Source organism: Zeus faber, assembly GCF_960531495.2.
Source record: "Zeus faber genome assembly, chromosome: 1".
NCBI lineage: Eukaryota > Metazoa > Chordata > Actinopteri > Zeiformes > Zeidae > Zeus > Zeus faber.
The window spans coordinates 8,549,150-8,576,640 of NC_137193.1; the positions used below are offsets into that span (position 1 = coordinate 8,549,150).

The following is a 27,491-nucleotide window of genomic DNA, read 5'->3' on the forward strand; positions in this document are numbered from 1 at the left end:
GCTAGGCATACAAGTTGTAAAGTGAGCGTACTAGTTATACAATAATTTTAAACCCATATCTGTCTCAGTGAATTATTTTATTTGGTAAGTAGCGTCCCAATCATGATAATGGGATAATGACCGGCTGGCTGTACGTCATAACATAACAAACAGCTGTTAAAAATGTATATTAGTAGCCCTTAAGCCCGTGCACACATTTTAATGAAGAGATGGCACATTCTTTCCAATACAAATCAATGGTCTGAAGTGGTCTATGGAACGATTTATTGGTTTGGTTTGGTTGGGTTTGGTGAGCAGGCGAGAAGCAGGCGGCCACTCACGTGTCCTTGGACCAGGAGTACGACCAGGACCAGGCCGCAATGTGGTGCCAGCTGGAAGAGCAGGCGGCGGCAGCAGCTAACCGGGGCGTAGCGCCCCCCAACTTCCAGCCCACCCAGTGCTGCCTCAACAGCCAGACGGACAACCAGCGCTTCCCCCTAGCCGTGGTGGAGGGTGAGTGGCTTCTATTCCCAACACACACACACACTCTTGATAATCATTGGGAATTTACAGTGAAATTGCTATACCTGCATATTAATATTAAGTTGTAACATTAGTTGATCACATTGAGTTACATGGTAATTTGTACGGCGGTATCGGACCGGAACCCTAGCTTTCAAAGAAAATTCCCTCTTATATAGAGGAGTCTATCTTAGAGGACTTTTTCCCTTTTTATTATTTTCAATAATTCAGGGTAGCGAACTCAACTACCTTTTTGGGAAGACGGAAAATCTCTCCAGCACTTCAATATAAAACCACGCAAACAGCAAAAGAATATCATTATACCTTAGAAACCCAGGCAGTAAACAACCGCTCTGTTGCTGTGTCTCCCCCCCCGCCGCTTAAGAACCCGTCATAGTGGAGGTGGCGTTCCGCAACCCCCTGAAGGTGCCTCTCAGCCTGTCCGAGCTCTCGCTGCTCTGGCGATTCACGCCCAAAGACCTCTCGCGGCTGCAGCAGGACGCGGTCTCGGCCGAAGCCACCAGTGAGCCCGTCACCAATGACAAGGTAACGCGTCGTCTCGCTGGTCACCACCTCTGACTCTTATCAAGGTGCTGTCTTTCCTTTTTTCGCTCTGTATTCTCTATCCTAATTGTGGTACATATCAGAGCCCAGAACACAGCCCTCTCCAAACTCGAATTTGAAAATAACATTTTTACAGTCAAGAAGGAAATCCCTGAGAAATGGGGGGGGGGGGGGGGGATGTCACATACCCCGAGGAAAAATCTTCTTATAACATCATCCTGGAATATAGAATCCCAAAATATTTTTTCTGAAGATTGTGCTGATAGATTGGTAACGCAGCAACATGCCTTTAGAGGTGGCTGAGGCCCTGTCCTCCCGTACATGGATACTTTTGAAAACGTGGTGTTTTCTCTGCGTTTTGGCCTCCCGTATGCACGGGACGTTTAGGTCACTGGGAAACGAAGCTTTTGGAAAACGCCTTCCAGGGCGGACATTTTTAAAAACGCTGTTTTCCGTGTATTCGTGTGGACTAGTAGAACGGAGCTTAAAACGTCATGACCTCAACATGCTTAAGGAACCTACCAGGGGTGGCCTGCCACTGTTGTGTTGCTGGCCATGTCTCCATACAAGGTTGAAAAGACGTTCAAACTTAAGGAATCGTGTGCGTACAGGATTGTCTGAATATATAATGAAGAAGAAGCTCTATATATGATGAAGAAGCTCAATATCCACTTTCCTGATATTCTTCTGTGGTGTTTGACATTAAGTTTTATTGCCTCTACTGACCTGGCATGCTTATGTGACCGTTTGAAATTGTTTTTGTGTCCTTGTGTTTTTGTGTTAATATCCATATAAAGCTTCCGACACTGAAACACTAATCATTTCAAGTAAATGTATTTAGTTATAAATACGGAAAATACGGAAACTCGAACCAATTAATTATAACAAATGGAATTAATAGGCAATGGTTCCTCCGTCCGTTTACCTTGCTCTCACCCCTGGTGTATTTCCTTCCTGTTTCATCTGCCGCCGGGCATGCTTTTTCTTCTCCCCCCACATAATAGAGAAAGTAAAAAAAAAACACGTTTATATTCATTCTTATATTTATCCCCCCGCCCTGCAGTCGGCGAAGACAGACGATGTTGTTACCACCGAAGTCATCCCAGAGTTCCACATGAGCCCAGAGGAGACCAAAGTGGTGAGTCGCTCTCAGCCATAATTTCTCTTTGTTTTTCACCTCGTTTCACTCGGAAGTAGAAAAACTCTCTGTACTAGGGCTGAGAAGTGTGGCAGTTTCGCCTACCACACGCCACCCAAATGGTGTTTTTAGGAACCTCCGGCACAGAGACACAGACGACGGGGTTGTAGACACCGGTTTTATTGTAGAGAGTGTGCCAGTTGGAATAAGGCCAGGAGCAGATAGTCATGTGTCATGACAAGGGCTCCTCTCTCCTGAGTGGGTGTGGGGATGGGGGTTTTACCTGTTCCTCGTTAGACCAATCCTCGAGCAACAGGTATGGAGCCACTCTGATGCTGGGCCCCCAATTACCTAGACCTAGGACAGGTGTGGCTGCTCAGACCACACCATCCCCACACCACAGAAGTTTATTCTTTTTCCACTGACTTTCATTCAGTCTGAATGCCGTAAGCTGAACTGCGCTTTAAGATACTCCACATTAACTCTGCCTCAAACTTAAACACAACCCTCCTATGGGTTTTTTATGACACCGAAATGTAGTCCTATAAGTAGTAGTACAGTAGATGACAATGAATTTATGTGGACGTATTGTATACTGTATATTGAGAGACAGTTTTAAGATCATACTTATGTGCATATTTACTCAAATTTAAGTCAAATCTCGCAAGCGCCCTAGATTTAGTTTTGATGGCCTGCTTTCCCAGGCCCGGCTGAAGTTGCTGCCACGCCTGATTGGTCAGCTCAATATCCTGGGCGTGGCCTACAACCTGGCTGCTTCCCCCTCTGGCGAGACGACAGCCCATTGCACCGAAGGTAAAAAAAAGAAATGAAACAAAACACACAAAACCCTGTTCTCGCACAGGATTCCGGCTACAGTGTTCTATTCTGTTGGTGTTGCAGCTCTCTAGATTAGACCTAGAAATGCCAGAGGGGAAGGGGGGAAAAAAAAAAATCACCTTCAAATGTCCCGGCTTATTAAAGAAGTATTGAAGAGTTGCACTTGCACAATACATTTCAGAAAGAATGGGATAAACAGTTCAAAAGCGCTTGTTATTTTTTCGGTTGCTATTTCTGCCAACAAAACACAACATGCCGATATAATAACAGAAAAAAAAAAATCAAGCACACTTGGAACATTCCAAGGTGAAAGTAGTTACAATTCCATCTGAATCAATGTAAGCAGATAAGTATTTCAATTTATAATTCAATTTGTTATAATAACTATTACCGTATTTTCACGACCATAAGGCGCACCGTACTAAAAGGCGCAGTCTCAGTTATGTGTGCCATTACTGTATTTAACACACACATAAGGCGCACCGGATTATAGGGCGTGGGTTTTATATACCGGTACATATCCTCTACTACGTTTAAATACCTCTACTGCGTATTTAAAAATAGAGCGGGAGCAAAACTGAGTATGTTTGTGCTTTATTCATGTATTTATTACAAAGTATTAATAAAACCCATCGAAGTCATCATCCTCTGTTTCTGAATTAAACAGCTGCGCTAAATCAGACATGCCAGTTTCCCCTTCTTCGCTGTCAGAGTCACTTTCCGTGCCGTGCGGCTCCTCGGAAATGATGCCGGCTTTTGCGAAAGCTTGAACAACAGTGCCAGCAGACACGTTAGCCCAAGCATCTACAATCCATCCGCAAACTGTGGCGTAACTTGCCCGGCGCTGCCTTCCACTTTTCGTGAAACTGTGGTCTCCGTCGGTCATCCATCGCTCCCACGCCGCTCGCAGCCTTCCTTTGTCAGACCTCCCGGAATAACAGCAAGCACAGCGTTCATTTGTTTCACCTTGTTTTTCACATCGGCTGTGAGATGGGCACGCATGGAGTCACAGATTAACAGCGATGGCGATGCGTGGAAAAAACCACCTGGTCTCCTTACATACACCTCCCTCAGCCACTCTTTCATCATCTCCTCATCCATCCAGCCCTTTTCATTTGCCTTAATAACGACTCCAGCTGGAAAAGTCTCTTTAGGCAAAGTCTTTCTCTTAAAAATCACCATAGGCGGCAGTTTCTGTCCATTTGCGTGGCAGCCAAGCACAACAGTAAACGACGCCTTTTCATACCCCGTTGTGCGTATCGCTACCGTGCTGGTCCCCTTCTTCTCCACCGTGTGATTCACCGGGATGTCGAAAGTGAGCGGCACCTCGTCCATGTTGGTGATGTGGCTTGGCTGGATGCGTTTGTCGGCGATGTGTTTGCTGCAGTCGGAGTGGAAGCTCGCCAGCTTTTCATTATAATCCGCCGGACGTTGCTGCGCTACTGTAGTCCTGGTCCGGATGGAAAAATGGCACCGTTTCATAAAACGAAAGCACCACGACGGACCTCCTTGAAAATGTTCAATTTTCATTTCTTCCGCTAGCGTTACTGCTTTTAGTCGAACAGTGACCGTCGAAACGCTCGTCCCACTCGTTCTTTGCTCGATGATCCACCGCTCGAGTCTTTCCTCCAACTCGGGCCACCTCGCCTTATGTCCGCGGAAACTCAGCTGCGTCTTCTTCACCTGTCGGAGTTCGTTTTCCATCTTCCTCCACTTGCGAACCATCGATTCATTAATCTTGAATTCTCTCGCGACTGCTCGATTTCCATGTTCCTCTGCGTAGCTGATAGCCTTCAGTTTAAACTGTGCTTCATAGGCGTGTCTCTTTGCCATTTTAAGGGTTGTTAAGACAACAATGTTCTGCATAAAGCACATACCTGTTCTTTTATACACAATCCACGCCCACACTTCCCCCTTTAACGTTCTCATGGTGGTCTCAACAACGTCCGCAGTAACAACACACATAGGGCGCACCGCACTATAGGGCGCGCCGCACATTTTGAGGAAAAAAAAAGACGTTTATATGCGCCTTATAGTCGCGAAAATACGGTACATTTTTTTAATAAATATTTCCATTATTTCTATTTTTAGTCTGTTTTTCGGTTTAATATACTATTGCCAATGTTTCCTTTTTAAAATACCTTTCAACGATATATATATATCTGGACATCTGGACATCCCGACGCAGCTGTGGTGGTGACTGGGGACTTTAACAGGGCGAACCATAAAAAAGTTCTACCTAATTTCCACCAACACATCACGTGTGCCACCAGGGGAGATAGAACTTTTGACCACCGCTACACACCTAACAAGAACGTATACAAGACCGTCTCACTCCCTGCTTTCAGGAAATCAGATAATTCCGCTACCTCGTTGCTTCCTGTTTACAAGCCTTGCATCGCGTGCGGAGGGAGGCACGTAAAGCGGTGGTGGGACCAATCAGAGACCGCGCTTCAGGAGGCTCTGAGTGACGTAGACAGGGACATGTTCCAATCAATTTCCAGTGATGTCAGCGAGTTTACGGAAGTAGCTACAGTACGAGCTTCATAGTCACGTTAGCGGACAGCATCGTTCCCATGGTGACAGTTTGGATATTTCCAAACCAGAAACTGTGGGCCATCTGCCGCAACGGTCTTGTATCCGGAAATATGGACAATTACAAAGCGGCGTCGTACAATCAGCGGAGGGCGGTGAAGGATGCTAAACGGACGTGCAGGGACACAGTGGAGCTACAGATGGAGCAACGAGACACCAGACGCTTATGGCTGGGGCTGCGGACTATTACGAACTACCATGCAGCTCCTCCCCAGCCAGGAGTGTGGATGCCTCCCAAGCCAACGAACTGAACTCCTTTTTTGCGTGGTTTGAGTATGGCAACAACACCGCTAACTCGCATCTAATTGTAGTTACACCGCGGGGATCAGCGCACACTCTGTGTCCGAGCATGACGTCAGGAGGGCTCTGTGCGGGTGAACACCAGGAAAGCTCGGGCCTAGATGGCATATCTGGGCCAGTACTGAAGACCTGTGCAAACCAGCTAGCCCCAGTGCTCACTAGGATATTCACCGCCTCCCTGACCGAGTCGGTGGTCCACTCTTGCTTTAAGTCGTCCACTGTCATTCCTGTTCCAAAGATCGCCTCTCCAGCCTGCCTGAATGACTACCGTCTGGTTGCCCTCACCTCGGTGTTCATGAAGTGTTTCAAGAGGCTGATTAAGGATTACATATGAGCCTCCCTCCCCCGCACCTTGCATCTTCTGCAGTTTGCATACCGGCCGAACAGCTCCACGGACGATGCGGTCTCACAGGTACTGCATACCACGCTCACGCACCTTGATGGCCAGAAGGGGGCTATGTGAGATTGCTGTTCATTGACTATAATTCAGCTTTCAATATAATAGTCCCCACCAGACTGTCTGTCAAGCTGCGGGAGCTAGGACTGAACACTCGCTGTATGCCTGGATCCTGGACTTCCTCTCAGCCTGGCCCCAGGTGTTTAGGGTGGGGAGGCACATGTCCAGCTCCCTCACCCTGGACACAGGATGTGTGGTGTGTGGCTGTGTCCTCAGCCCCCTTCTGTACTCCCTGTACACGCATGACTGTGTGGCCAGGTCCAGCTCCAACACCATCAAGTTTGCTGACGACACCATCATGGTGGGCCTGATCAACAACGACAATGAGAAGGCCTACCTTGAGGAGGTGGCTGACCTGTCACTCTGGTGCAGGGACAACAGCCTCCTCCTGAACGTCAGCAAAACTGAGGAGCAGATTGTGGACTTTAAGAGGGGATTATAACCGAGGACGCACGCACCGTTGGTGATTAATGGGACTTGTGTTGACAGGGTGAGCAGCTTCAAGTACCTGGGAGTCCACATCACAGAGGATTTAACACGGACTATACACACGGACACTCTGGTGAGAAAGTCGAGACGGCGTCTTTACCACCTCACAGCATCCGGACAGGCAACACCACTGTCTGGTTTGGGAACTGTACTGCTCAGGACAGGTGGGCCCTGCAGAGGGTGGTGCGTTCAGCCAACGTACCACTGGAACTACCCTCCCCTCCCTGCACCACTCATACACCAGGAGGTGTAGTAGCAGAGCCCGCAGGATCATGAAGGATCCTCACCACCCCAACAACAGACTGTTCCAGCTGTTGCGATCGGGCAAGCTCCTCCGCAGTCACACAGCGAGAACAGAGAGACTGAGACGGAGTTTCTTCCTGCAAACCATAAGGACTGTCAATGCTGACCTCACCAGGGGTCCTAACAAAAAGCACTGAGTCACTCACACAGGCCCCACTGCCTTACTGTACTGCATACTTTATCAGTGTTCTGGTGACTGCATACTGTGCTGTATTGCTGTTCTGTTTGGTGGTACTGTATTGCTGTGTAGTACTGTTGTATACTGTACTGTATATCTTCATACTCACTTTATTCACACGCACTTTACTGCATATATCTCTACATGCAAATAGCCTATCCCATATACATAACTCTATTCCCTTTACTTCTATTTTGTACCCCCACTCTGTATTATTCTGTTCACTAACTGCATGAAGTTTTAGGAATCAGTTAGTTTCAGTTAGTTGCTAGGTAGGAACTAGGTTAGCTATTATGTTGGGTTTAGCAACTATTGTGCATCATCTCCAGGTGCGTTGCAAAGACATTTCACTGCATATATGTATGAAGGTATGTTTATTTACGTGACAAATAAACCTATTGTGTGTGTGTGTGTGTGTGTGTGTGTGTGTGCGTGTGCGTGCATGCGTGCTTGCGTGGGCGCTCCTCACTTAATGACCGAGTTCCGTTCCTCGGACCAGGTCGTTCAGCGAATTGGTCGATAAGCAAGGACCTGTGACGTTAAGGGGGCGTGGCCATTGCGAACGCTAGTGTAGTGGATACTGACAGACTGCGGGAACGAGGCTGAGAACGGTGATGAGATGAGATCCATACAGTGTATGTATAGTGTATATAGTGTATATATAGCGTATATGGTATATACAGTTGTTAAACAGGAAGGTTGTTAAGTGAGGAGTGTGTGTGTGTGTGTGTGTGTGTGTGTGTGTGTGTGTGTGTGTGTGTGTGTGTGTGTGTGTGTGTGTGTGTGTGTGTGTGTGTGTGTGTGTGTGTGTGTGTGTTTTCTTTTTGGTTTTAAGTTTATTGCATATTTCCATTGATTCTATTCTTGTGTGTACTCTTACACACTCAGTCTTCACCGAGGGTGAGCGAGCGAATTGTAGGCAAAATCGCTGGCAACGCTGCCATGACATGTAGGGTTGGCATCGCCGCTCACCCGACAGCCATTCAGAACTGTCTGTGATGACAGTGTTGAAGGAAGGTGCCGCCGGATCAATGAAACGTGTTCGGGGGGGGGGCAGGACGCTGCCGCTCAGATAGAGCCACTGCGAGTGATTTCCCAGGGCTCAGCCACATAGCTGCACGTTTCACCGTCGCTCACGGCAAGTCAAGACCGGGTTATTGAAAAATTCCTTTTAATATTTTTTTTTCATCGGCCGCTCGCGTCGCTAGCAGTGCAGACATTATTGCCTATTGTTTAAATATGAACTGCTGTACACTACAATTTTCCCCCCAGGATGAATAAAATATAAATGTATTAATATAAGATAACTCTTTATTATATCCTTGGAGGGAAATTCAGGCATTACAGCAGCAAAAAAAGAGTCGAGGAAGAGGTGCAAATAAAAAAGAGATAAGATAGAACACATAATATGTGTATGTGTACATATTATGTACACTATCTACACACAACTAGTGAGCCCAATATGGGCAACTGGCAGTTCATTCACAGCAAGTACATGTTCTACTATTGCGTCATTATTGAAACTCATTACTAGAAACGCAAACAAAACTCTCCAAACCGTTCTCCGCCATAATGTTCCTCTGGGTTCTCTCCTCTCTCAGGGCAGCAGACGGCCGAGGCTCTGGTGGTGCGCGGCCGACAGGACCTGGAGATCCGCGGCCCGCGGCTAAACCACACCAAAGAGCACAAGACGTCGGTCTGCCACGGCCCTGACCACCGCCTGGATCCCATCGTGACGCCCGCCATGCCGCTAATGGAGGTATTGAATAAAAAAATGAGGGCCATATCGCAATAGTGATTTAGTCGGGCAGGGTGGAACAAAACGGGTCCTCTATACGGTTGACTTCTATTGTTTCAACTTCTGAAATGATTTGAACGTTTCTTATGATGCATGAAATGTCAATATATTGATATAGAATTGCGTCGTGAGCCATCTCATCGATATTGGATTGATCAATGTTGAATCGAGCCGTCGCCCTTGACCCGTATCGTTATCAAAATCAAATCACGAGATCCAGAGGAATACACAACGCTATAATTTAGACGACATTTTGTTTCACAGTATGATATAAATAGATACTTTATATATCCTCGGAGAGAAATTGCAGTGTCATGGCAGCTCACATAAATAATAATCAAGCAGTAGAAAAAAATGGTAACTTAAAACCTAATGATAAACAACAAATATATCCTATAAAGTAACAAAATGTAAAAAAAAAAAAAAATGTAAATGACCTAAAAAATTTGAAAAATTTGGTCATATACAATGAACCTATACACGAACTAGAAGATATACATTTTCCATGAGCAATAAACCAAAAAAAGATGGCTTTGTGCCGCCAAGAGGAAGGGTCTGGAAGCAGGTTCGATCTGGAAGTGGAACGACCACCTGGCTTGGATCTACCACATGGCATTTTCATACCACAAGTAACGCTGCCAACAAGAACGCACAGCGCCACGAAATTCTGTGAACTTAATGAAGCACAGCCAACTTTCAGCCGACGACACTAACGGACAGCTTGTGAGATCGTCGAGCTTCATCTTCACTACTCGCGCGCTCCCTCACTGCCCGGGTCAGTTATTTGGAGCGGCGCTGGCGGCCATTGCTGCAGAGTTCAAGAGCTTTCCAGGAGTTTTTGTTCTTGGCACGGCGGTACTTTTACTCGGGGACCTTGGGAAGCCTGACGCAGTCAGAAGGACACTAACCGCACCCAAGCAGGACGCTGGGAGCAGGGGAGCGGTTCCAGCTTCCTGCTCTGCCCTCCATCCCTGGACTTCGGCGCGCTGGCCCTGGCTTATGGGAAAGGGATTCTGTTTTTTGGAGTTCTTCTTTGTTCCGGTTATGTAAATGTGACCTATTGTTTGTCCGCTCAGCCCATCTGATCTACATACCGGATCAGATTAAAAATACTGTAAGTTGTTATTGTCAAAGTCAAATAAACGTGTCACCTGTCTTATCTGCGCTCTCTGCCTTTAAAAGACCCATCCCCTGTTTGGTTCAGTTTTTGAAAAATAACGCGTACGTTCGGGCAACTCTGTAGCCGCACAGAAAGGAGCAGAATATATATATTTTTTGTTATTCATGAAACACAACATTTCTCTGTTGCTTGGTCACCAGTACGGTTCCTCCTGGTTAGAGGACCAGTCTGTACGATTTAGTGGCATCTACAGTAGCTGAACATACTTGGCAGAAAAGGAAAAAAATATTTATAAGTATGTTTTTATCAGTGTATAGTCCTAATGAAAATAGGAATCCTCGTCTTAACCTTAGAATGAGTCGTTTATATCTACATGTAGGGGGTCCTCCATAGGGGGTCCTCCCCGCCATGTTGCACCGCCATGTTTCTACAGTAGCCCAGAGTGGACAAACCAAACGCTGGCTCTAGAGACGGCCTTTCAGGGCCACCGTAGGTTCCCCTACACGTTCGGAAGGGGAGGGCGAGGGGAGGGTTATTCAGTTGGTTGCAATCTGCAACCTGACCGCTACATACACACTGGTCCTTTAAGCAGGAGGAACCGTACTGGTGACCAAGCAACATAGAAATGCTGTTGTCCCACGCTTTCGGGAGATTTTTCGTTGTGGGTTTTTCTAAACTCAGTAAGGACCACGCAGCTCAACACAGACGTGCCAGCTCGGCCACGACATTCTCTCGGGTTTTCCAGCAGAGCCGTCTTTTACAATGGTGATAAACTGCCCAAACCCCCTCCAGCCAATCAGAATCAAGCATTTTGCCTGGGCCGTGGTGCATTTATTGTTCAGGAATGAAATTCAGAATGGGTGAAATTGGCGCGTCTAAATATCCTCACCCTCCCTGCAGGTCTTCTTCCTGCAGTTCCCCACGGCGCTGCTCTGTGGCGAGATCCAGAAGGCCTACGTGGAGTTCTGCAACGTCAGCGCGGTGGCCCTGCGCGGCCTGCGCGTGGCCTCCACGCACCCGCACTTCTTCACCTTCGGCGGCGGCACTTCGCCGGTCACCCCGCTCAGCCCCACCGCTGCCGAGAACTGCTCAGCCTACAAGACGCTGGTGCAGCCGGCCGACGGCTCGCCGGCCGAGCTGGCCGTGGCGTCTGCCGAGGACTTTGCCCGGCCGTCGTTCAAGGCCGCGGCGGAGATTCCTCTGGAGGGCGGCACGCTGCGGCCCGGGGAGTCGGTCCAGCTGCCCCTCTGGCTGCGGGGGCCGGACCAGGAGGGCGTGCACGAGATCAACTTCCTCTTCTACTACGAGAGCGCCCAGAAGGGAGGCCGGATAAGGTATGCCACTTCAGCCGAAGAAACCCTTAACCCCCAAATTGTTTCTCTAAGCAGACTAGGCAGTCGTTGAACATTACTTGGGAGCAACACCAATGGCTGCGGATTCTCACCAACACCAAGCTTCCAAGCTAGCATCAAAGTGAGCAGAATGACCACTCAAAATAAAGTTTTGAGGTGGTAAATACAAGTTTTTAAGTACAAAGGTACTTTTTGCACTTGGCCGTTTTAACAAAAGCTTGAAATTATACACGTTCAGTGCCTAAATCAGTTATTTGGCACTGCCACTGAAAAACCATTTAATGGCTCAAAACTGCAGTGAACACTGGCAGCTGCCTTAAAGGACGGCTGGATTATTATTACAGTATTATTACTGCTAGCCACCGGTTGGGATATACTCCTCATGTTAAGCGAGTTAGGTTTAGCAATAATCATCTATTTGCCCAGCACCTTTTATCCCCCCTCCCCCTCAGCGCCCTCGTAACACCGATGTACAGCTGAGAAATTATATATCTTCATCTTTTTTAAATGAAGCGAGTAACTGATGAAAAGCCGTGATGAGCCGCCGGCCTGATCTTCCACACCTCTCCACAGCTCAGTGCAAACAAGTGAATGCATGGGTATCAAATCGCTCCCCTCGCAATGAACCATCTCCGTTTCCCTCTCTTCCCCTCTCTCTTCGTTCCAGTCACCGGGTTTTGCGCCACACCGTGTTCATCTGCGCCAGCCGCTCGCTGAGCGTGCGTGCCACCGCCAGCCGCAGCAGCGTCCCACCGGCAGGGGCCGACGCTGGGGTGGGTGGCTACAAGGAGGAGGAGGAGGAGGAGGAGGAGGAGGTGGAGGAGGCGGCGGCGGCGGAGGGCGGCAAGGGCGACATGCTGGTCTTTGTCGACGTGGAGAATGTCAACCAGGTGAGCGCCAGCAGCGGACGTTTACATTTCCCGTGCACTACGGCATTCTTCTTTTTTTTAATGTGGAAAGATTTTTTATATAACAGTAGTTTTTTGATTTATTTGGGGGGAAAAAAACACATTTCTGCTTCCCACTTGGCATGGCACACAGCTAGAGGAACGATTGCGATTTGAAATTGAAAATCCATCGGAGCGAGAGTTTGATTTCGAACTTAGAAATCACAAGCGGGTTTGCGATTCAGAGGGCAGAACAGAGTCCAGGCAGCTTGCGAGACGTGCCAGTATGTCGTGGACATGATTTTGGACTGTGATATCAAAGATGAGATAATAACGTTACGGGCCGTAATCCCGTGATATGATGAGTAGAATTAGGAAAAAAAGTCAGGTTAGATAACGTACAGAGCGGACACGGACGTGCTGGGCGGAGCAGAAGACACGCACTTGCAGTCGTGGTGAAAAGTTTCTGTTTTCAGTGAGCCGGGTGGTCTGGCTCACAAGCATTTCTTTTAGCTGTGAAAATGTATGAAATATTTTGTTGCGATTTATTCCTCCACCAAAAAAGTACTTATGATAATTGAATTTAATAATAACTGATAATGATTAATGACGTGACTGGACTCTTATTGAAAAACAATGGCACAGCCGTCATTTCGTTTAAATCGAAAATCCAAACGTGACCTTAAAATCGAAGTCAAGTCCAATCGTGACACCCCTGCACACGACAACCTTAACCTCAGTTAGACTTTGCTTAAAATTGGGACTAATATATTTTCCTCCTGCTGTTCTCTCTATCTATCCATCTACTGTATCTGTCTATATATATGGTTTTATCTATCTGTCTATCATTCTATCTATCGTTCTATCGCTCTGTCTATCGCTCAGAGTGAAGGTGGTGTGAGGGAGTTCCACATCGTGCAGGTGTCCAGCTGCAGCAAACACTGGCGGCTGCACAAGTGCATCAACCCGGCCAAGGACAAAGGTTTGTGTGGCCCCAGCTCCCCCCAAAATATTCAAACACTGCGACAAGCAGACTTGAAGGAAACCGTACTCATTGGTGTACATCAAACTTTATTTTTGAGCATTAAACTCATGCCTATGCATTGCTATACAATGGTTAAATAAATAATGGTTATTTATTAATTCAGTATTAAATCATCTATTAATATCATTATTTAACGATTAAATTATTTAACTGAAATTATTTTCAATGTTTTATTTTATCAAGTTATTACGTTTTATTAATCAATTAACTATATAACATATGAATTGATTTATTTATTAGTCAATAAATTAATTAATTTGTTTGTAGTTTGAGATTTTTCAATCCAAATAAGCTTCTGATAAAGTCTGGGCTTCTGTATACTATGATGGATTGATATGTTTTTAAAGCCGCCCACCAACGAGGGAAAACAGATGGGTAGATGGATAGAGTTATCACAGAATTATATCAGAACTCTGGCGGATAGAATTATTATATTTTCAAACTTTCTCCAGGCTTCTTCCCGGGCGCTTGAGGTGATGGAAGTGCTTGAATTTATTTTGTCCTCAGAAATAAAAATACTGGAATACCTTGAAAATAGCCCCTTTTGTGCTGAAGTGCTTGAATAGTCCCTGGAAGAAAATGTGATCATTGAAAACCTGTGATTTTAACGAGATTTTAACAATTATGATTTGAATAACAAAACCCGGGGGAATCCCTGGTTATTGATGGACTCTTCATTTTGTTGTCTGTACCTACTTTTAAACTCCAAAATAATTCCACTTTTAGAAAACATTTACGTTATTACCGTAAAATAAAAGCTTTTTTTAAAAACAATAATAGTTTTTTGTTGTTGAAGCTGTTCAGCGCTGTTCGTTCGGCCCATTCAGCAGAGTGTTCAGTAGCCATGGGGCTTTGTTTGGCCGCCTACTCCATTTGCATTGTGGGAGCTGAATGAACCTGGTGTGGGTAAAAGTTTGGAGGCGATTATCTCAGAAACACGGTTTGCCACACCCTTGTTATTAACAAGTCATAGCTTTAAAAATATGTGCTTGATTTGCACAAGTGACGCCTTGTTTGGAAGCTCTGATTCTCCACTTTCAAATGATGCGGAAAAGAAGAGGTCGAAAGCCGCCAAATGACCCTTAAGTATGCGGTGGGTCACATATTAACTTGTTGAAAGAAGCTTACCAGGTCCCATGAAATAATGATCACATTGAAAATGTATTGAAGTCCTTGAAAATGGGAGAAGAAGACAGTGCTCAGAAAGGTCCTTGAATGTCCTTGAATTTCATTTTGTGATGCCAGAAACACAAAATGAGTCATTGGGTCATTTTTTGTGTGTGTGTCACTTCCGGGTCATTTAATTCATTAACGTCACGGTATCGACGCGGGGAGGTTGCTGAGCGCTGAAAGATGGAGAGAGGTGCCAGTTGGACTCGTGTGCGCGTGAGGCTTGCCAGAGATTGATACCACCTGCTGTGACGGCAATGCCACCTTCACGGCTCCCAACTCACTTCCAAGTGTTCAAGTGGGACTGAATTGAACATGACAAGCGTGTGTTTGCTTGTTTGTTGTGACTCTTAAGTGTGTGTCGTGACCTGTTGCTCACTCCCGTTGGCAGTGTTTACAGTGACGTAACGGGGTCACTTTGTCTTTAAACGGGCCGTGCGGGTTATGATGACACAGCGCGAAAGCAAGCGGGCGGGAGGAAGCAGCAATACCGGCGCAGCACTCCATTCAATACTAGCTTTTATGATTTAAATGCTCTTTACTTTGAACCCCTTTCCCTAAGTGACTGAGTGATTCATGGAGGCGACCCCATAAACAGCCGTTCTTGTCATTCCTCTGGACCCTCTCAACGTCCTCTCTGATCCCGATCTGTTGTCGGTTATTTTTTGTTTGTTGTTTTGAAACCCAAAACGTTGCCTTACTTTGCCTGCGTATATCCTTAAAGGACCTGCCCTTGCATTCGCTCGTTCTGTCTCGGTGACCGCCGAGATTTTCGACTCGACACACGCCTGCCGGTCCAGACTTTTTATTTATTTATTATTAAACCCTCACCCGCAGACCGTTCAGTCGTCGCTCAAGCTCCGACCACTGAACTACCACGCTGCCATAAGCATGGATGACGGATATTCAGTGACCAGCGAGAGCCCTCTGCTACAAAGCGTGACACAAGCAAAGCAAGACTTGAAACTGCTTTCAAAGGGATGTGTGACCTTCACCTCGTCGTTATTGAACGTAGCTCATAGGCATAGAAGGGTTGAGAGCAGAGGGGGGGGGCGGTGTCCTTGCAAATGTGGTGCATCGACAAACGTCACCTGCCAGGCTCTTTCAAGTGTGTTCCCTTTTCGTTTTATGTGCTTTCGCCGTTTGGTCGCCTCCAATGCCACCAGATATCCTTACCCGCTCAACTAAGCAGTGTCCCTTTGCACGCAGAGCACAGAACAATACCCAGAAGCAGGCCCGGCGCGAGGATGAAGTGAATTTTTTTCATCCTACGGGTGGCAATATAGTGGTGCAGGCATGTTTTTTATAATAATTTTTGTTTTGAATGGCCATCAATATCAGCATTTAGTGCTGCACTGAACAGCGCTAAATGCTGTTTGTGCAGTGGCAAAAGAGACTGGATCAGATAACAAGCTTCAAATAAGGTATTTGATTATGGTGGTCATAATTTGCTGCTAAAGGGCACATAAAACTTAAACTGCTGCGCCCTCGCGATGCCGAGCCCGCCCAGTAGCCCCTCCTCTCTGCTTCCCCATGCAAAGGCCATGGCGCGTACCTTCCCAGAAGCGTGTTGCAGCTCTGCGTCCTCCTCTCCTGTGTTTTTCTGCTTCCTCTTTTCCCTTCATCACCCCATCTGGCCAGATGAGCAGAGCGCTCAATATTTCGAGGACAGAGTATTGGCAGAACTTTGTGTTGAGCACACACACCATGCGTGCTTGTTATCAAACAGTTCAGACCATGCCCCGCGGTGCATTTCCGCTAATAAACCTCCGCCCTAATGAGAGTTTTGAGAGCAGCGGAGATGCAGTCTGTTTCCCACAAGAGTGAGCTCCGCGCCTCCATAATGTTCCGATAATGGAACAGAGGTAGAGCGACGGTTTGTCGGACAACGTTTGCTCTATTGTCCGACGCAAATACGATGGTGGGGAATACGCCAATTTTGAGCAGTTTCAAACCGGCACTAGATTTATTCACTCTGGAGTACCCATAAGTTGTTTTGGCACATTTTAGAATCACAAGTCTGTGTCAGGAAACGTGACAGAAATTGTACTTCAGCCTGACTCCGAGGCAACAATACTCAAGTGCCACGTACCGTGGATTTTGTGTTTTTACTGTATTTTGCAAGTTTTTATGTGTCATCTTTTACAGCAAAGTCACCCACAATCAGAGTTTGGGGCCCAGTCGTTAGGTTTCCCTGGAGCCTTTTACTTTATGAGTTACTCCGTCTTATCTTGCTGTGTGAAGATCAGAGGTTATCCAGGTCGTCAGACAGAGATCCAGGGTCCTTCAATAGTGCGGCTAATCTGTTCTCCAGTTGCACACTTGGTTGTTGGGTTTGTTGCTATGTGTCCATATAAAAACTTCTTCTTAAATGTATTTTTCTTAATACAGGAAATATAGTCACTATGCCAGAAAGTCTGCATAATGCTTTTGTTTCCGGCTTCTAGTCACCATGTAAGTCTCATCTAATCCTTATTCCTTTACATCCACGAGATATGAGCTTCCTCTCTGGCACTTCCAGATCAGTGGTCATTTTGGCAGTTATTTTAGATTTAGTCTTACTCGTTAGATGAAAATGCTTATTAGTTTAAGTCACATTTTTGTTATTTTTATCCTTCATAGTTTTAGTCTAGTTTTAGTCTACGGCAACGCAAAACATTTTTGTCCAGTTTTAGTTGACGAAAAGTCATTACATTTTAGTCAACCTGAAGTCATTACTTTTTGTCAAAATGTTTTCTCTCTTTAAACTAATTAGGCTTCAATGAGGCTAATACACTGTCTTTATGGCTGAGATTCTAGGAATCTGCTCCCAGAATGCAAATGCCTTGGAGGACTTCCCCATTTGCATTTTGGGAATTGTTTTTTTCTGGGAGGACCCCGCTGCACTGCCTCGCGCTGCCAGCACACTTCTGCAATGTAATTAAGAGGTTGTGCCACCATCCTCTCGTAATCCATAACAACACAGAGATGATGTGTTTTCACGGAGAAGTGACATTTCTTGCTTCTGGTGTTAATTTGTGGTCATCTCTTTGGCGATGTTTACGGAAGTGACGTCACTTCTTGCCGGTGTAGTCATTCAAGTCGAAGCCACTTGAGGACCTTATCTTATCAAAACGGTTTCACATTCTGACTTGACATGACATGGAATATCGAAAGATTATCTCGATCTGCATGTGTGCATCAAAGGAACCATAACATCGCTGTTTGTGCTGTTCTGAGTTCAACAATGGGTGATTCATGCAAAAACTCAGTTTTGAAAATAAGTTGAGAGGAAAACCTCAAGGAACGTACGCACAATTGGGGGAAAATATCATGCATTTTGAATGTCCAATCGCCATCCACTAATATTTATTCCTGTCTCGTCCAGATAACTGGAACTCTCATTTAATTATGCATAACTTGCCTCTTGTGTTTTTTTTCCTCCAGACTGTAAGCTGACCAGCAGAGAACGGGCCAAACTGTGTTTCAGAGCCGCGCGATGCAAACCCCAACAAGGTGGGGGGGAAAAAACAAAATAAACAAATAAATAAGTAAAACTGGGCTTTGTTTTAACACTACCAAGGTGCAAATAAACCTGTTGGTCTTGTGGTTGAAATCCTCTTCTGCTTTGTTGTTTCTTCACCAGCTACCTCTGAGGCAGAAGATAAATACACTTTTGCAGACCTGAACCTGGGAAACGAAAGGGTGAGTTGTTCATTTTCAGTTTTTTAGTCAAAAGAGTTCATTGGCTCGATAAAACATTTATCTCTTATAGACGTTTCATACCCCTAAGAAAGAGCAATACAGCAAAATTTTGAAAGTTGCCGAATGTGTATGACAGCATCATTCTATCAAATTGGTATTGACCAGTTAACTAGAATTAGGCAAGGCAAGTTTATTTGTATAGAACATTTCAACAAGGCAATTGCAAGGTTCCATAAAACATAAATAGCATTTAGACAAAGTGCCAGGAACGACATTATTAAAGAATACAATACATAAAATGGGTAGCGCAAAAGAAACACATTGAGACGTTAAGAAATAGAATGCATAAATCAAGTAAAAGTGATGTGCAGTGCAAGAAATGAATATTTGGTTTAATAAAAGGCAGCGACAAACAGAAAAGTCTTCAGCCTTGATTTAAGAGAGGTGAGAGTTGCAGCAGACCTGCAGTTTTCTGGGAGTTTGTTCCAGATATGTGGTGCATACAAGCTGAATGTTGCTTCTCCGTGTTCAGTTTTGACTCTGAGGACAGAAAGCAGACCTGGATGGAAGAGATGTGATGGATGTTAACTTACTTAGCAGAAGATCAGAAATGTATTTTGGCCCAAAACCCTTCTATGCTTTAAAAAAAACAACAGTAGTATTTTGAAATCAATTATTTGACGGACAGGAAGCCAGTGTAAAGATCCTGGAACTGGAATGATATGACGTACTTTCTTGGTCTAAGTGAGGACTCGAGCAGCAGCGTTCTGAATCAACTGCAGCTGTCTGATGGATCTTCTGTAAAGACACCGTTACAGTAGTCCAGTCTGCTAAAGATGAATGCATGGATATGTTTTTCCAAATTCCGCTGAGACATAAGTCCATTAATCCTTCATATGTACTTAAGCTGATAGTAGGCTGACTTTGTACTTGTTTTAATGTGACTGTTGAAATTTAGGTTAGAGTCCATGACTGCACCAAGGTTTCTGGCTCGGTTTGTGCTTTTTAACATGACAGATTGAAGCTGAGCGCTGACTTTTAGTCATTCTCCCTTGGCTCCAAAAACAGTTACTTCAGTTTTGTTTTTGTTTAATTTGAGAAAATTCTGGCACGTCCAATCATTGATTAGCTCAATGCACTTGTTAAGTGATTGTACTGGACCATCGTCTCCTGGTGATATGGTTATGTAAATGTGTGTGTCGTCTGCGTAATTATGGTAACATATTTTGTTGTTTTCCATAATCTGAGCAAGTGGGAGCATGTAGATGTTAGACAGAAGAGGCCCAAGAATGGAGCCTCGGGGAGCTCTGCATGTCATTTTTGTCCGCTCTGATGTGTCATTACATATAGACACAAAGTAGTCCTTGTCCAGGATTTAAACCAGTTTAGAACCGTGCCAGAAAGTCCCACCCAGTTTTCCAGTCGGTCTAATAATACGTTGTGGTCAACCGTGTCAAATGCAGCACTGAGATCCGGTAATACTAAGACTGAAATTCTGCCACCGTCTGTGTTGGGATGGATGTCATTGAAGACCTTAACGAGACAGTCTCAGTGCTGTGGTGTGATTGAAATCCTGACTGAAAGGCATCACAACAGTTGTGTAGTGCCAAGAAATTGTTCAGCTGTGGAAAAACATTTTTTTCACTGATTTTACTTAAAAACGCGAGGTTTGATATGGGCCTATAAATTGTTCATTAGTGACTTGTCTGGATTGTTCTTTTTTAAGAGCGGCTTGATGACAGCTGTTTTCAGGGCCTATGGGAAGAAACCTGAGAGAAGGGACTTGTTGACAATAGAAGGCCTGAGGCTACGCAATTTCAAACATCTTTTAAAAGCCTTTTGGCAATATATCAAGGTGCCAGATGGAGGATTTCGGGTGTTGTGTATAATGTCCTAAGTTTTTATGGTTGATTGGATGAACTTGTGTTTGGAATAGATTTTTAGTGGACACAGGGACGGCACATATCCTGTACCACGCATTCAGCGGTACTGACTGCATGTCTAATTTTCTGAATTTTGTCGGTGAAGAAGGAGGCAAATTCATTGCAGGCCGTGGTGGATAGAAGTTCAGAGGCTACTGACACAGTAGGGTTTGTTTTTGGCCACCTGCGTTCAGCTTTCCAACACTCTTTTTTCTATTCTTAATAGCGTGGCATTTCTCCATGGAGATCTTTTCTTATTGGAGACCACCTTCACCTTAGTGGGTGCAATGGCATCAATAACATTTGTAATTTTAGAATTCAAAATATCTCCAAGCTCCTTGACTGAGACCAAAGAGAGAGCCTGAATAAATATTTCAGTGCTGTTTCAGTGATACCATATAGTTTTGTGATGACCTCTGTTTGAACATTTGTGTGCACGGAGATAGTACTCTCAAAGAAAACACAGGAATGGTCAGACAGCAACATCAGTCACCACGACCTTAGAAATGTTCAGACCCTTGGAGATGATGAAGTCGAGAGCGTGGCCCTTGTTGGTGTGTGGGCTCCGTCGCATGCTGAGTCAGTTCATAGTTATAAAGGACACAGCTCTTTGGTCCCTTTGTCCCGGGGGTTGTCAACATGGATGTTAACATGGCAACATGGATAGACAGCAGTTCAGCAGGGTCATCAAAAAAGGTTTTAAAGTATTAAGGTGGCCTGTAAATATTTAGGAACATAGCTCGAGAGGAGGACTTCAACTGAAGAGCCACAAATTTAAAAGAAGCAAAATTTGCTTGTGCGTGATAATAAAATCATTAATTAAAAATGTTCTTCCTGCCTCAGACCTAACGTTTAATAAAGCTAGATTTAGTGTATTAAAAGCATTAACTGCCCATTTTTTTGGGACAGCCTGTGGCTGATGAAGAATGGATGCTAAATTTGTTACACTTGCTGAATGGGTTGGGTGCTTCCTGTATTTTAGCAGATTCACCGTTCTTTTTCTTCTTCTTTTTACTTATCAAGACAGGAATAGAGGAAGCGAACTTCACACAGGGCTCCGGCTTTGGTCCTGGGAAGAGTCATGAGTGCCATTAGCCTTGCAGCTTGGACCCCGCAGATATAAGTTAGAGCGACCTGTATTTTGGCGAAAAACTGTGACAATTGTGCCAATGGTGGAGGGGGACGACGAGGTTGGCTTAGAGGAAGGAAAGTAGGAGGAGGACGGCGGAAGTGGAAGGTGAAATTGCCAATAAATTGCACTGAATGGGCGATACATGCCGTTGAAAGCCATGTGTTTAGTGCCAACAATCTAATGAACCTCTCAACTCCTCTTCCGATTGGTGGCAGGGGGCCACTGATAAACACCCAGCATTCAAGGAGCTCACTGTGCTCAACAGATCAATAAGGTCTTGTTTCAGTACTTCAGGCTGTTGTTTTACAATATCATTGGTCCCTATGTGCACTATGATGGTTTTCATAGTTGGATGTTAACTTACTGCTCATGCTTCTTACATCTTTTACAGCAAAGTCACCCACAATCAGAGTTTGGGGCCCGGTCGTTAGGTTTCCCTGGAGCCTTTTACTTTATGAGTTACTCCGTCTTATCTTGCTGTGTGAAGATCAGAGGTTATCCAGGTCGTCAGACAGAGATCCAGGGTCCTGCGGTAGTGGAGCTAATCTGTTCTCCAGTTGCACACTTGGTTGTTGGAGAGGTTTTTTGCTAGTTCTCCCTTTCTTAGCTGCTGTCCCCGGTTGTGTCCTACCAAGGAGAGGGGTTGAAGAGGCGCTATGCCTGGATGATATTGCAGGCTAGCTGGTCGCATAACAGATCTCAGGGCGCTGGTCTCTGCCTGTTAGTCGTCCTCTCATTTCCCAGGGTAATGATTTACTCTTAGGCTTAGCACTGAGAGGGTCCCAGGGAGGAGATTTATTACCCGTTACACAGCCGTCCTGTTTCTTGGTTATCTTGTTGGTGCTAATTAGCCCTGTGTTAGCACTATCTTGTCCACTAATTTGAGTCCATTGTAAAGTGGTGTCATTCCCACGTAGTCCATTCACTTTCACGATCACTTCTAACTGGTGGATATGGGTTTCCAGCACTCCAGCAATCTTTTAGAAGTTTGAGGAAGTCGTCTGTGACACATAGGACACAATTAATAAAAGAGAGTCCCAAAAGAGAGTAGCCCAACTACTCTCTTTTGTGTAGTTGGATAACCATACGTCAACCCCCCACCCCTTTCCGCCAAGAACCACGTTGATGGGAGCTTGACATTTTCCTTCTGAACACTGTTGTGGAGTCGTTACTCTTATTTCCGGCTCTCCACCCCTGGCTCCCTTTCCTGCACAGATCATCAGTTCTGCCACGCCATGCGGGGACTTCTTCTTCCGCTGCCGTGCCGAGGCCAACGAGTTGCGGAGAGACGGCAGAGCGGCCGGCGCAAGTGGAGCGTTCTCACAACCGCCCTGTCGGGTCCAGGGAGGGGGCACGGCTGGGGCCGCCGACATCGCCAGCCTTGTCAGGAAATGCAACGAGCTGGACCTCAATATCATCGTCCTCTGGAAGGTACGGTCATCTTCTCCATCGCAGCTAGTGCAAGAGTCTGGATATATTGGGGAAAGGTCACCAGTTTTCAACAAGTAAATTCATGTCTCTGAGATCCCCAAAACTTTGAAGTTTTTTGCTGAAAATACAGCTCGAATTTTGCATTCTAGCATGCCTCTCTATACCCCTCTGTTTCAGTCCTTTTCTTGACAAGCTGTTGCTGTGTCTGTACCTTTAAATGCAAATGAGCTGCTGCTCCCCACACCTTGCTCCGGCTACGGGCTGGACGGGGGCGGTGGCGATCCTGCAGCAAGTAACGCCGTTAACTTTCTTACATCTAATATATTACCTCAGCTATTAGCGTAAGCTGGTGCCAAGCGGCAAAAGAGACACACAGCACATTTATTTTTGAAATACTTCAAAAACCAATTCCCCTCATCTGCAGTTTTGTCACGCGTGTGACGTTGCCAACAAAAATAGACGTTATCCACTCAGCTCTTCTGTCCTCTGAGGCTGGCGGCCGATGTAGGGATTTGTGCAGCCAACAACAGAGCAGTTCAGTTGCGCAGGCCTTAGCTTCAACATAACGCTAGCGGGTCCGGCGCTCGCGAGAAAGAAATGGTGCACCTTTGCAAAGGTGGCTCTCAAGCTGTGGGTGCAGACACTCAGATCGAGGGGCGGCATTATTCTAATGAGCTCCCACTTGACATTGGCGGGGGAGGAAAATCTGAATGGCTTGTTGAATCAGATGTTTTCTTAAAAAGGCAGCCCACAAAAATCCGACTGGCTTGTCTTATTTTACTCTTTGCGTGTTAGTAGGCCCATCAGAGACTCAAATGTAGGTGCACTGCACAAGCACTGAAAAATTATATTTTCATAAGTGGTGACTTTTGAAGGATCGGTGTGCCATTCTGCCACCCAGGCTTTGTTAAAACGTTGGTTGCCATAATTTATAACTAAGCCAAGCTAATCCTTCAAGTCAGCGGCACTCACACATTTTCTGATGGAAGTCACTCATGAACAAGAATATCCTTCTACTTACTCTTTAATATTACTGTTGTGACTTTAATCGTCATTGCCATTACTATCAGCAGTTCACCCATCAGCCTAGTTTAATGTTATTTTGTGCTTACAAAACCTCAACGCAATTACATGGCATTTATGACGTACATATTTAATTCTCAGGCTGAGGACACCTCTTTTTATCCGTCAAAATGACATGGCATGCATGACATCCATTCACACAGGTGCCATTGTGAAAATGGGGAAAAGAAATCTAGAATTCATACACCATATTTAATAGAGACCAGGTTTTTTTTTTTTTTTTTTTTACTTCAACTGCAGCCTTCCCCCAACCTAGGGCCAAGGCAAGTGAGCAGAACCGCTCAGGAAACAGCTGCAGATCAGGGGCTGGAGACAGGTGCAGACTGGAGACAGGTACAGATCAGGGACTGGAGACAGGTGCAGATCAGGGGCTGGAGACAGCTGCACATCTGGGGCTGGAGACAGGTGCAGATCAGGGGCTGGAGACAACAATGCTGTAGGAGCAGTAGACTTAGATGCTGTAGTGACAGCGGACAAACAGACGTGCACAGGCTGGACATCAGCCAGGGCGACCAACGGCTCGGACCAGGAACGGACTGAGCCTCGGCAGTGGCGGCCGACGCCCGAAAATCGTGACATGAACACTAATAAACGGGTCCGGGTAGAGATTCAGTGACATATAAATGTAGAAACGGAATTAAAAACAGCTCAGAGAGCTGGACAAAAACATGTTGAAATGAGGTTTGTTAATATGTATTTACAAATGGAATGGTGTGTGTGTGTGTGTGTGTGTGTGTGTGTGTGTGTGTGTGTGTGTGTGTGCGTGTGCGTGCGTGCGTGCGTGCGTGCGTGCGTGCGTGCGTGCGTGCGTGCGTGCGTGCGTGCGTGCGTGCGTGCGTGCGTGCGTGTGCGCGCAGGCCTACGTCGTGGAGGACAATAAGCAGCTGATTCTGGAAGGCCAGCTCCACGTGACGCTTCAGACCATCTCCAAGGAGGCCTGCTCCCTGCCCCAGAAAGAGGTCCGCTTTAACCGCCCGCCAACACACACACATTCTGTTCATGTCTCTCTCTCTCTCTCTCTCTCTCTCTCTCTCTCTCTCTCTCTCTCTCTGTGTGCTTGAAAAGTCCTTGAGGAAAAAATGATATTCCCCCAGGTTTTGTCATTCAAAACATAACAAATATTCCAGAATGGCTCTTTCGACGTAGATTAAGGCAGGAAGATGTACATTTAATCCAGCATGGTTGGAAATAGACATGTATTATAGTAGATGACAATGATATTATTTTGGATATATATATTTCAATATTTTGATTGATAAACCATGACGACTATATTTGTTTTGCGTGATGTCCTTGAAAATGGAAAAAAAAAAAAAAAAGTCGTTGAAAGTCCTTTTAATTTTCAATGCCAGGATTGAACCCTGTACCCAGCTTCTGCAAAATCACATTCTTCGATCATAAAGCTCCTTCACAAAAAATGTGAACTTCAAGTGACCATGGGCCGGTGCCGCTTTTGTTAAATACAGACAAGCGGGGGGGGGGGGGGGGGACAAGAAAATGTTTGGTGACCTCCACTTTTGAGCCGAGGGACAGCCAGTCTCAACAACCCCGGGAACACCACCGTCGGCGATGTTGATGATGAGTCTCGGCTTTGGAAAAAAATCGACCTTGTGCTGAAACTAAATTCAGGCCTTTCCAGTGACGGCGCTGCCTCCGCCTCAGAGCCTCCGCGAGGAGCTTCACCTTCCGGATCGCTCCGGCTATTGGCAGCACGGCACGGGGCGGCGACGCCGGGGCTTTTTTTTCCCCCGCCGTTCCTTTTTCGTTGCGCGGCGCGATCGTCAAAACCCCCCCGCCCCCCCGTTTCTGTAACGGTGAGATCCACGCCACACGTGAGGCTAAAATTATCACCCGGCGCCGTAGAAGAGCCGGAACAGGATGTCTGCCTTCCCCCGCCGCCCCCTCACCCCCGCCCCGTGTGTTCCTGACTCTCCCAGGTTCCTCCAGCGGCACGTTGCCGCCGTAAACCCGACCCGACCAATCAGTCCCCGGGTGGCTCCCTGTGATATTAGCACGTGCGCCCACAGGCAGGCGAGCGCCGTCGCTCCGCTTCCTCCGTCAGCCGTCGCATAGCAACATCACCTCCCCACCACCCCGCCCCCGTGCGCGTTCATTCATTCATGGCGGTGCGGTTGAGAATCCACTGCCAGCCCACGCATTCATCCCCCTGCGCTTTTTATAGCTCCACGTGGCCACATCCTCCTCTTCCGTTCTCTCAGTTTCTCTCTCGGAAAAGCTGAATGAACGTGAGGTGGAGCGACACAGAAACAGTCTGAGCAGCAATTGTGAAGAGCAAAGAAAGCTTTAGAGATGGTGGCGGCAGATGCAGAGATGAGATGTTTGACCATAAGGACGCGTTCAGAACGAGATGAGGACAAAGGGTCGCGGTGATCGGGGTCTTTGCGGTGTTCTTTGCGCGAGCCCCCGAGGTGAACGTTGCCTTTGGTCTTTCCCTCGCTCTGAGAGCTCCTCTTGTCGCGGCAGAGGACGGAAATCCAACCTGCCTTTCCGGCTCCTTCCACCTCCTCCTCTTCCCGGGTCAACAAGCACGGTTTACAGATACCGTATTTCCTCCATTAAGAAAGGGGTGAACGATGCTGAATCTGTGTCAGTGTGTGTGTTTTCTCCTCCAGCGCCGCGCCCCGCCTCCCCTTCTGGATTTACTCTTTTATTCTAGATGGATTGTTTCGGGTGTTTCTACTTGTATGACATGAACATTTTAAAGGGAGGGACGCTCCGCCTCCGACCAGGACGGTGGATTGCGTGACGGAGAGAGAGCGGTGTCTGGTCCACCGTGCGTCCCGGCCGTTTCCGTGTCCCCGACCCCCAAAAGATAACGCCGGTTTATTTAAGATGTATTTATTTAGAGGAGCGCGGCGCCCAGACGACGACGGCGGAGGTCAATAAAAGCCCCGGTCACTATTTGAGGAAATTCGGTGCCGTCAATAAATGACGTCGAGTTTGATTTCACCGTTTAAATTGTTTTATTTTTTTAGATCTTTATGTAAAGCAGAACCACTGGCACCACCGCAGAGTTGTTGTTATGTTCGAACTGAGTGTCCTGCTGACGCGGTTCTGGGACACGTTCTCCGCTGCTTCCAACCTCGAACGTTTTGTTGTTGTTGTTGTTCTTGTTCTTGTTCTATTTTTAAGTCTTTAAATCTCCACCTCGACTTGGAGTTTGACAAAAAAGAAATGACGGCTCCTCTCTTTCAACGAATTAATAATCTTCTTCCATGAAGTCCACCCACTGTAGTTTCCGATTTTAAAAATTCTAAATTTCCTACGCATTTCGGTTTGCCTGCCTCGGGTACGCGCAACTTTGAAAGGCGGCCCTCAACGGGTGGCTCCCGGCTCAGAACCGGGTCTCGTCCATCCCTGGCGGACTGCAGGCAACATTTCTGGCGATGCGCTTTTATTTTGAAAACGTCGCTTCCGCCGGGCCGACTTGAATGAAACCCAGCCGGCTCGTAAATCAGAACGCTGAACACCGGGAATAACCGCT

The 27,491-nt window shown here is 46.3% G+C and overlaps 1 protein-coding gene across 1 annotated transcript in view; it reads left to right on the forward strand.

Annotated features, from left to right (window-relative positions):
* The window catches only part of trappc8 (trafficking protein particle complex subunit 8), a 67,586-nt gene that overhangs the window by 36,696 nt on the left and 3,399 nt on the right, over positions 1 to 27,491 (forward strand). The window contains exons 16-27 of the mRNA XM_079996511.1: positions 298 to 492; positions 887 to 1,047; positions 2,129 to 2,203; positions 2,908 to 3,016; positions 8,964 to 9,121; positions 11,181 to 11,614; positions 12,300 to 12,522; positions 13,405 to 13,501; positions 18,161 to 18,229; positions 18,360 to 18,418; positions 22,688 to 22,903; positions 24,844 to 24,945. Coding sequence (XP_079852637.1) covers positions 298 to 492; positions 887 to 1,047; positions 2,129 to 2,203; positions 2,908 to 3,016; positions 8,964 to 9,121; positions 11,181 to 11,614; positions 12,300 to 12,522; positions 13,405 to 13,501; positions 18,161 to 18,229; positions 18,360 to 18,418; positions 22,688 to 22,903; positions 24,844 to 24,945 — 1,898 coding nt within the window. The remainder of the gene's footprint in view (positions 1 to 297; positions 493 to 886; positions 1,048 to 2,128; positions 2,204 to 2,907; positions 3,017 to 8,963; positions 9,122 to 11,180; positions 11,615 to 12,299; positions 12,523 to 13,404; positions 13,502 to 18,160; positions 18,230 to 18,359; positions 18,419 to 22,687; positions 22,904 to 24,843; positions 24,946 to 27,491) is intronic.